General features: G+C 33.8%; 1 protein-coding gene and 1 pseudogene across 1 annotated transcript; one reads left to right on the top strand and one right to left on the bottom strand.

The window, feature by feature from the left end:
* Nucleotides 1–3,814: 3,814 nt before the first annotated feature.
* On the bottom strand, nt 3,815–5,172 carry LOC108984746 (probable long-chain-alcohol O-fatty-acyltransferase 5). The gene has a single exon (XM_018956793.2). It carries the CDS (start codon nt 5,052–5,054, stop codon nt 3,990–3,992), a length of 1,065 nt encoding a protein of 354 aa, XP_018812338.2. The 5' UTR covers nt 5,055–5,172; the 3' UTR covers nt 3,815–3,989.
* Nucleotides 5,173–5,602: 430 nt separating this feature from the next.
* LOC118347712 lies at nt 5,603–10,226 on the top strand (annotated as a pseudogene).
* Nucleotides 10,227–11,250: the final 1,024 nt, after the last annotated feature.

Consider the following 11,250-nt stretch of genomic DNA (forward strand, 5'->3'; position numbering starts at 1 on the left):
GGGCATACGGCCGAGATCTAGCTGGGCCTTCGTCTTTGTACATCCTGATACTGCGGTCAAATACTCTAACGATGTCGTTTTTTTATCTAAGTGCTTGGTTATATATTTTAACACGAGTACCATCACTCTTTTATTCATTATCATCTAATTGTCTCGTGACATGGTATTAAATATTTAAAAAATTATTTATTATGTTTTACCTATCTATTAATTATTTGATGTGTGCATGATAATTAAAAGATTATAGTTAGAAAGATTATTAGTAAAGGATAAATACAAGAGAAATGATAGAGTCACGAAATTTTTATACACATATCATGTATCGATTTTTTTTAATATATTTTTTACTTAATAATTAATGAAGTAATTTTTAATAAATTTGTAAATTTTATTTTTTTAAAATGTTTAAAATGATTTTAAAATATTTGTAGAAAACAAACTTACACTATTGGATACCCATTCGGTACCGAATCTGGCTCGAAATATTATTATGTATCTCAAACTTTATCGTCCTCATCAACACTTGCTAATAAACAGATTTTGATTCGCTTCACATGTCTATAATATAAATTATCTAATAATTATTTAAAATATGTCATGTCAATAAGTATAATTGAAGATGGGAAAATATAAATAGAAGAGCGCCAATTTTTATTATATTAATATGCAAGAGCGAATAGAGAAAACTAGTGTGGGGATTGATGCACTCAGAGAATCAAATTTCTCCCTTAATAGTCTACTTTCTTCCTTATTTTTTCTTTAACCTGCCCAGGCATTTAGATTTACTAAGATTCATTTTCCATTGGGTTATATAGCGTAACACTCCACTCTTCACGATTAATAATAAAATTATTTTTTAAAAATTATCGAAAATTGAAGTACTACTATTGAACCTTAACTTAAATATATTTTCTTTTGTTTTAAACGAAGCATCAATTACAAAGATTCTATAAGTAAAATAATTTTTTATTAAGATACTAAAATCATAAAAGAGAGTACGTGCACATAAGTATTTGTTAAAAATTATCAAAACCCATGCAATGAAAATCATAACTTAAAATTTTTGTAAATGATCTAGGCCACTATCATTCCCTAGACGGCTGGACTAAGTATCATCCTCCAACTCTATCGTCATAATTATCCTGACTTAAGGTGGTTTAAAAATATAAAAATAAACTAAAATGAGTCGATGACTTAGTAAAAAACCCATCATAACGTAAATATACTTAACATAAAATTTTTCATAAAATATTTAATGCTGAGAACTTAAAATCATGATAATTCATACGTATGCTTATGTTATGTATGACTTATCTTGAGTTATTTTACTTATCTTACTAGTCCATACACTTAATCTTGTGTGTAAGGTCGTGCACTGGTCCCACATCTTGCGACCTCAAGGGGAGCCACTAATAGTATTTTAGCATACTATGGTGGATCACGCTTAGCTCTGTGGCTTGCACATCTACCCATAAATCACATTGGTATCATGTATCTGAATGACCATCATATTAACTATCTTATTAATTGTTTTGAGTTTATCTTACATTTGAGCTTAAAATAGCTTACGTGTATTATGCAACGTAAGATGTATGAGATGCATAATACATACATAACTATAATATACAGAATAAAACATGATAAATGACGTGCTTGTAAATATCATGACATGTGTGGTACGTAAACACTGATTTCCAAAAAATTTGCTTTAATAATAATAATGTATAACTAATTAACGTATGATAATATTAATTTATAATCAAACTATTTACCTTATAATGTTGCTTCCTAAAATTTCAAACATAAAATCGATCACCGTACTAGATTGGGAGGCTTATGGTTTTTTCCAAATAACATGTGGAAGAAAAATATTTATAGAGAGATTTGGGAGAGGGTGACGACCAGTTTGAGTTAGACTCAGTTAAAGAGTTTTAAAGTGAAAATGACTTGTAGAGTTGTATCTCTATTCGAATAGGATGCCAATGAGTTCAAGCTGCACTCGGTTACGATCATTCAAGAAGAGGGTTTAAATTTAAAAATATAATCCATTAGTTCATTTAATATAGGATTGACATTGACTGAGACTGCATAAGAGATTTCAATCAGTGATGATTTTAAATTGAAATAAATTTATAATAGCTGATCTTTAATTTCTAAAATGAGTCTAATTCGTTTAATAATTAATAAATGAGATTTAACCTAGTTATTGAACCTAATTAAAACTCCTAATCAATTTCAATAATTTATTGCTCGTGGGTTTGTCCAATATGACCCATTAAATATAACTTAGGCCCAATAAAAATTATTAATATCTCGACCTTAAAATTATTAGGTCGAGTCGTTACGTATAGATTTGATTTTTACAAATATTTTTTGCAGTATGCAACTGTCGTGTAACCAGCTAACTTCTACGTCAGCATATGCCAGAAAAATTAAAAAAAAAATAGACAGAAATTTGAGAAAAGTAGAACCTCGGGAATAAGTAGACATCTGAGAAGAAGTAGACATTTGAGAAAGATAATCCATCTAACTATAAACATCTGAGAATAAGTATAAACTCGGGAAGAAGATTTGAGAAAAATTTCATATTTGAGTGAGAGCATTTCGCACAGATCGCGTAGAGAATTTACTACAGAAAATTCTATGCCAACCCATATGCATTTCACTTTCCTTAAACCCATTTTCCAAACATTCAAAACAAAACCAAAAGAATCCCAAATGGGAGAGATTATTTCTAACATCACCGTAAACAAGCAAATATTTCCTTTTAAAAGTACAAAACTTGTTCGTTAGAGATAAGGATCTCTTAGAAATGCCTTGAAAAGCTTGCACTGTAGCTTGAATTTTGTCGCCATCTGATGGCGTTGGTGGTCGTGGTGTTGAAGCCATGTCAAAATCCATTTCAAAGGAAAGATCATCTCTCACGTCTCACCCTGAGTTTTTTTAGCAGACTTGTTTTGGGTAAGAAGTATTTTACAGAATCTGTATTTAAAACTTCAAACTCAATACCGACACTTTCTAGAAGAATTCCGAGAATTGCTAGATGAGTGGAGTTTTTTTATGGAGCGTTGAACATTGGAGACTGGATACCTTGGCTTCATTTCTTGGACTTTCAGGGATACCAAAAGTGAATGAAAGTTGTAAAAAACTGGATCGATTTTGTGACCATATTTTTTATGAACACGATAAAAAGAGAATGTGATCTTGTGCCAAAGGACATGGTAGATTTATTGGCTCGGCCTGCCATGACTTGAGGTTGGTTGTTGTGGCAGTAGAAGGGAAGAAATGGAGAGAAAGAGCCCGAAACTAGAGAAAATTGAGAGAGAGAAGGGAACGAAATGAAAGAGGTAGAATAAAATCTTTTATGCAACTGGTTCCACGGGAGCTCCCCAGCCGGTTGCAAGTAGAGTTTCTGTATTTTTTGTAGGTACCATAAGCAAAAGTTGTTAAATAATAAATAGCCTTTTGTTTTTGTATGTCTTATATTATTGTTTACACATTTGATTGCTGCATATTGTTTCTCGAATATTTGCTAAGGTTTATAATATCTAGGATAAAATTACATATTTTTAAGTAGTGTGTAGAATGTGAGATCTATATTTAGAATTTTTCTTATAATAATTACGTTTAAAGTTGAAGACTTGACAATGTCCTGTCTACACGAAACATTTATCCTTAGGTATGCCCGAGTGAAAGTTCGATCACTCATACTTATTGGCTAAAGAAAAATAATACTTGCAATCGTGAGTGTGTAAGTATCGTGCAGTCATTTTAAAAAAAGTGAATAAATATAAAATTCACATAAAAATAAATTAATTTTTTAATAATAGATCTCACTATTTTTTAAAATAATTGTACATTATTTACGCATTCCACCTTTATATAACATTCCTCTTGACGAAACGTGTATTACAAAGCCGAATAACAATAGGAGGCGCAAAAAAAGGGAGAACAGAATCCCATCTGTTGCACCTACATTCGGGGATTTCCTAAGCCCATTCTATCTTTGCCTTCAAAAAGTCGAGCGCAGAGACGCATTCCTGAATAGCCCTAGCATCCACGCCGTTCCTGACCAGGGGAGGAAAAAACAACCAGCCTGCAGTGACCATCACGAACCCAATGGTCAGCGGGCCCGACACGGCCCAATGCAACCGGCATCGCTGACTCAACAATTTGTTCTTCACCCAAAACTCCAAAACCAGACATGCCCCATGAAGCACGAAAAACATCGTCACCTCCCACGTGGGTGCCACCCGTGTGACGTAGACGAATAGCAGCTCGTGCATTAGACCGGAGATTAAGAAAGCCGCTGCAACGGCCGGCAGTGGGGCCCACTTTTGTGGACCAAACACGGTCTCCAAGACCGACCGCACGGGTTTGTATACGGTGTGGCGCAGAATATTGGTGACCACGAGGTTCCACCTCCGGCCCCAGAAATCTTGCAGAGATGTGGACAAGTAGGGATCATTGGACGGTAGCTCGAGCTCGATCCCGAGAATGGCACGGACTATGGTATTGCACGAACCCAAAACTATGTCCACGAGAAGACACACCATGCAGCAGTATATGGCTATCACCATCTTTGGGTGCCCATGTTCTTTATAACTAGTGGCAGCAACCATTAATATGGTAAAGAGGAAGGCTTTGGTTGGCAAATTCTGAGGCAATTTAAGAGGCGACTTGGAAGATTTTATGAGTTTTTGGTGGTTTTGGTGAGATGGGTGTTTCTCATTTTGCTTGATTTTGATGGGGAAACAAGCGATGAAGATGAAGAGGGGGAGGGACTTTGGTGGGTCAGTGGAAAGTGGGCCCAAATCAAAGGAGAAGAGGAGGAGCTTGAAGTTGGCAAGCCAGGCGATGAATAAGGCAGTGATGCCTGTGGGGAGGACAGTGGTGAGAGAGAGAGGGAGGGTGGTGAAAAGGCAGAAGATTGGGACAAGGGAGAGGAGCCTGAGCTTGCCTTTGGGAATTCTTGAGGCTACGAAATAGCAGTAAGATAGAGAGGCTATGACTGACAGCCCAACCTTGATCAAACTCTTCATTTCACCCTCCATCTTGGCTTCTGTTTATGCTTAATTTATTGATTGATGCTACATTACTCACTTCATCCTTAATTTGGGTCTGAAAATGGTTCTCTGCGTTTGAGAATCTGAACCACAAAAGGGGAAGGCGGGGGGGTGTTAGGGCAATGTTTTTGTTTGACTTTATCGTTGGAAATCTCAACTTTATTCGCCCAATATTGGATTCAAAAGTTGCCATTTTTGACCCATTATGAGAGATTCTTTAATAAAATATTTGATGGTTTATAAGGGAGGCAACGCGTTTGTCCATAACCCATTCATTTTTGTGCAATGTTACTTGAATTTAATTATTCCAGCGCTCTGTTATGGCAAACATCTTATATTCTCATGCCATCATTTTTATATTAGACAAACTGGATAAGAAGGAATTTGATGTAATTCGTGATTTGTGGATATCTATAATAAAAATTTCGAGGAGTATAACTTTATTTTGTTTATTTTCGGTCCCTCGAGAAAATGGAGAGTCTAGTGTTTGTGCATAAAGGCCAAAAAGATTGCTACTTTGTTGTGTAACACACGTTATGACCACTTCTTCAGAATTCCCATATCACAGTACAAAAAGATTGAAAAGAACTTATAAACCTTTAGCATATAGGCTATCTTTTATTTCTTTCTTTTGATTTTTTAAAAGAATATGTTGCCATGATTTTTTTTTTTTTTTTTGATTGGCATCATGTGTCCAATAACAAAGTATTGACTAATCCCAGAATGCACATACACTCAGCACAAAATTTCCTAAAAGTACAGCTTAAGTAATTTAAGAAAAAGTTCCCTAAATCTGAAGGCCCGCATAAAGTATTTATACTCAAGAAGATTTAAATCTTAGACTTAAAAAGAAGCATACCATCAAGATCAATATCTTTACTATTTGAGTCAACCTTTAAAAGTTAAAAGAATATATTACCCTCGTATAATGATAAAAAACAAAGAAAACGCTATATTGAATTTTCACTTCATTGACGGGATGTTGTGCAAATGAGTAAAATGAATATATAAATATATATCTATTACTATTATATAAGTGTCTATCAAACGGTAGTTAAACGGAAATTCTTGTTTTCCGTTAACTTTTCCGTTAAATCCCCATTCTTCGTTAAATCGACGTTAAAGAACGCATCTTTCGTCTCGAAAATTTCTGACAATTTCCTTAATCCTCAGAGCTTTTCTTGTTCTATTGAGGTGCGGGCATCCTCATCTTCAACCTCATCGTCCTGGTGCTATGCTCATTGTCTGAGCCATTCTCCAGCCAAGCAAGCCCAGGTTTGTACTCCAGGACGCTACCGTCTACGCCTTCAACGTCTCCTCCCTGCCTTCAACCTCCCTCAAGCCCACTCTCACTTTTCATATTTTTGGCCATATTTGCTCTTCACGGCTGTCTATATTTTTGTTTCCATCGTGGATCTGCAGGTAAATGAAGAGGTATTTCCTACAGATCTGAGTTGATGTAGATTTTTTTAACCCGTTTTATTTCTATTTTTTTCCTATAGATCTGAACAGATCTTCATATATTTGAAGAGATCTTGTTCAGATCTCAGTGTTATTATTATTTTTTTTTTGCTTGAGGTCAAAATCTTGAAATTTTAGATTGCAAAAATCTCTGTGAACTGGTTGTCACTAATCACCCTACTGTTGGGAGCAACGTCGAAAGAGCTCATCTATAAGAACATTCGATTCGAGGTGAGATAGCAGCTTCGACGTCTTTTAACTTTTTCCATTTATGTATATTGTATATTTATCACCATTCAGGAAAGTCTTTCATGGGGTTTTTTTTTGTACTTTATTCAAATTTATATTTTAAAGTATTGGAGCATTAGAGATTTGCTCACGGCTTCTCCTATAAAATATATTTATTCAAATATTAAATTCTTTCTGTTTTCATTCTTATATCAATGATATTGCTTTTGTTGTATTGTAATAATTTTTTCCCCTGCCAGAGTGGAAGAAAAGATGGGACTAATTGTATTTACATGAATATCTGTCGCCTTTCTGCTGTAGGTAGTAAATAGCTCATATCCCCCTTTCTCTATTTATGCATGCATATATTCATTGATCTGTGCCCCTCCTAAATGCCTGAAACGTGATCGTTAATTTCGTTAGAACCATTAGTGAATCAGAAACAGAAAGTGTTGTAATCATTTACTCTATAGTTTATGATATTTGAAGCGGTTGATGTACTGTGGTGTTCTAAGTAGGCTTTTAGTGTATTTCTCTAAAACTTAATTGTGGATAGTAACAGTTACTACCATTCCTATATATAATTACGGTATATATTAAAGTGGTTGTTTAATAGGAGGTCCAGAAAGTTCTGCTATTACAAATCGACACTGATGAATAATCCAACAAATAATTGTTCTCTCAACTCAAGTCATTTTTGTTTACAAATTCTGAACAAATTGGGGTCAGCTGTGTGGATCCTTTAAGGCCATTCAACCTTGCCTACAGGCTAGGGCCATGCTCTTGGTTTTCTCTCTTAATAATCATGTCTTTGCCTATAATTTCTACCCCCCCCCCCCAATCTTCTTTTTGTTTTTGCAGTTTTTCCTCCCTGCACATCATATATCCACTCTTGCTACGTTGCATTCACAGACCTCTGTTACATATGGCCATTGGCCATACCATCTTAAACACATCCTCTTATTTTGTCTTCCATTGGTACCATAGTCCGTCATTCCAAATGTTACCGTATGTCTGTTTGAATGATCATCAAATGATTAGTATCAAATAATTTAGATTGACAGATGGCTTGCTATTGCAAACACACTTTTGGTGCATTCTCATCTTTTTCCTTGTATAGTGTTCCAAAATTTTAGTCTCTTTCACAGTTTCTCATATATCACTGAGCTAGCTAATTATTGTCAGTTGTAAAAAAGAAAAAAAAAATTTCTTGATAGTAATTATTGTTTAGTTGTCCAGAAATGACATAATTTGGGAAATGTTTGATTTGTATAGTCAATTGTAGTTGTATTGTGCGACTGATGATTTACTGTATAATTGAGGATGGGTTTAGTTTCTCGACTCTATAGGCATTGAATTAGTTTGAAGTAAAACATACTTGGCCATTTCTGTTTTTCACAGATGCAGTACTGTCTCTTTGGAAACTTGTTGAAAAGCAACTATTGTGTCATTTATTCATCTCAACTATGTAAAAGGATTGGCATTCATAAGGATCCCTGTTCGATTCCATTCATAAGATGAGACGAATGGTGAAATGGACAGTAATGAAAATTGATGAATCCTTCTTTGGTCTATGGACTTGCCCGTACCTATAGCCCCACTCTTCATAATATATGTTTTTCACTTGATAAACTAGGCGCGCTTGGGTGAGCCAGTCCCAAGGTACCATACAAGATGGTTGCCCTTGCCTCTCAAGATTTGGTTCTATTGCATATCTGTCATAAGGCTAGGAAAACATTTAAATTCTTTACAAGCATTCATAGAGTCACATCCTTTCCCCCATCTTTTATTTTTTTTTTCTTTTTCTTTTCCTCAAGTATCATAAACATTTATAACATTTTCATTTCATATTACATAACATAAACATCAAATATTATCATTTACATTTGAACTCTTTCTGACATAGTATTGGATGCATAAAGAGGGCTACCAAAGGCATGCTATTTTACATCATAATTATTGAAACAATTTTCAGAGAAATATTTTGTTGACATTTGAAGAAAGTAAGGGGATGATCATATCTACTTGCCTCTCATCAGCATCATGAATTCCTATACACTTCACTTAGCAACCTCGATTGTTTACTAAACTTTATTAACCTCTTTTTAATCCTTCACCTTCGAGGCATATCCTTAGAAAACTTTCCTTTAACTTTTCTTTATTTCCTCCTCCTCCTCCTCCAATGAGGAAATTTTGTTCGGTTTTCTTTTATTTATTTGTCTTTTTTTTCCCTCTTTTTTACATATCTATACACTTGTTTGCTCTAGGTGAAGGAAATAAATTCATCCTCTCTCTTATTTATATTTTCAGAAATTCTATTTGTACAACTACCAAATTGTCGCCAAGTTTTGAAAAAATTACAAAGTACACTTTTTAAATGTCAGGGTATTACACAAATTGGTGCTGCTTTTGCTGTATTTGTATGTTCATGGATATTCTTCTATTAATGGCTGTATATACAGATTTCACCAGTTAATTGGCTAAAGGTGAATGTAGGATTTACTTTTAGAGTATTGAGAAATTACGCTCTGCACTCCCAAACTACCATGGTTTGTTCAATTTGCATCCTAAAGTCCCAAAAATGGCAATTTGCATTTAAACTGCTAAATTCTGTCAATTTGTAAACTGAATCAAGATTTAACTATTAAGATTGATGGAAAATAGGACATGTGGCATGAAATCCATTCAAATCTTAGTTGGAGGTGCAAATTCCAAATTTTGGTAATTTAGTTAGTAGTTTATTGTACAAATTGAAAATGTAGTGGTTATTCAGGGGTGCAAGGCTTTTATTGGGGCACGTGCTTGGAAAATGACTCCTGATTGAAAAGTTTGAAAAGTTGTTTATGCATATGTTAAATGCTAAGCACCTAAAATCGACTGTTTGCAACTACTGTTCATATCAGGCGTGGGATCTTGGTGGACAAGAAAGGCTCAGGGCATCATGGGCAACTTATTATCGTGGAACTCATGCACTTATTGCGGTGATAGATAGCACTGATAGAGCCAGGATCTCTATAACGAAGGACGAACTCTTTAGGTTGCTGGGACATGAGGATCTACAACATTCTATCATACTTATTTTTGCAAACAAATAGGACCTCAAGGATGCAATGCTGAAATCACCGATTGCCTTTCCCTTCACAGCATCAAGAATCATAATTGGCACATTCAAGCCTGTTGTGCCCTCACAGGAGACGGACTGTATGATGGTCTAGGATGGATCACTCAACGGGTTATTGGGAAAGCACCAAGTTGAATAAGGAGAGGTATAAATCAGGGAAAAAAGAACATTCATCTGTTCATTCATTCATGGGTTTGAAGGATGAATGAATATAAACGTTCGTGTACCAACTACACTGTATGAGAGCTCATTTCAATCAAATTTGTAGATTGTTTTCAGTTTTGATTGGTCTTATAAAATATTGTGTTCTACACAATAGATTTCAGGAAACACCGTTGTCCTATCGAACCATGCAGTATGAGATTCTCATGTTTTGTGTGATAAAGCATACTATTGAAACATTTGTTGTCGAGGAATAGATGAGTGCATTACAATTGATATCTGCACCATTAAGCATTTCATGAATCATTTGACAAGGTGATGACATGAGGGCAACCTTGACTGACTCAACCAACAGCAACATAAGAATTTCAATGTTGTCTCTATTGATCCTATACAAGATGACAAAATGAAACTTATTGCAGGAAGTTTTGCTAAAATTATGAATGTTATAAATATGTATTAGATTGAATGATATTTTTGAACTAATGTTTTTATTTTTTCCACTATGTCTTAAATTATTAAGTGAAAACAATCATTTTTATAAAATATATACATTATTTTTTACAAATAACCATTTCATAAAACTAGGCAAACGTGCTTTGCACGTTATTCCCACCTAGTATATATATATATATATATATATATATATATATAAAATAGGTTCTTTGGGCTAAACGTGGTGAACATCTAAGGCTTTGTTTGAATATAGAAACGATTTTATCTCATCTCATTATTACAATTTTTTTAAAATTTTATACAAAATATAATAAACAATTCAACTTTTTTAAATTTTAAAACAAAAATAATATTAAAAAATAATATTTTATTCAATTTTCAATTTTTATATAAAATCATCTCATTTCATCTCACTATCAAAATGGGACTGACCTAGTTTGTTTTTATAGATGCGATGAGATTAGTTGAGTTGAGTTGAGTTGAGATTAAAGTTAAAAATTGAATAAAATATTATTAAAATATATATTTTTAATATTATTTTTATTTTAAGATTTGAAAAAGTTGAATTGTTTATTTTATTTTATGTAAAAATTTAAAAAAATTGTAATGATTAAATGAAATAAGTTGAAAACAATTGTGAAAACAAAAAAGCTTTGAGTTTTACATAAAACCCCATCATATTTCTTTCTTTGATGCGATGGACGCAAATGCAGAAGAATGTCACGCTCACCACTCTAAAGCATCTGCCAAGCCCCT

Source organism: Juglans regia, chromosome 2 (genome assembly GCF_001411555.2).
Source record: "Juglans regia cultivar Chandler chromosome 2, Walnut 2.0, whole genome shotgun sequence".
NCBI lineage: Eukaryota > Viridiplantae > Streptophyta > Magnoliopsida > Fagales > Juglandaceae > Juglans > Juglans regia.

What these genes read in the sequence shown, in the direction of transcription:
- LOC108984746 (XM_018956793.2), bottom strand. Translation starts at nt 5,054, where the DNA reads ATGGAGGGTGAAATGAAGAGTTTGATCAAGGTTGGGCTGTCAGTCATA.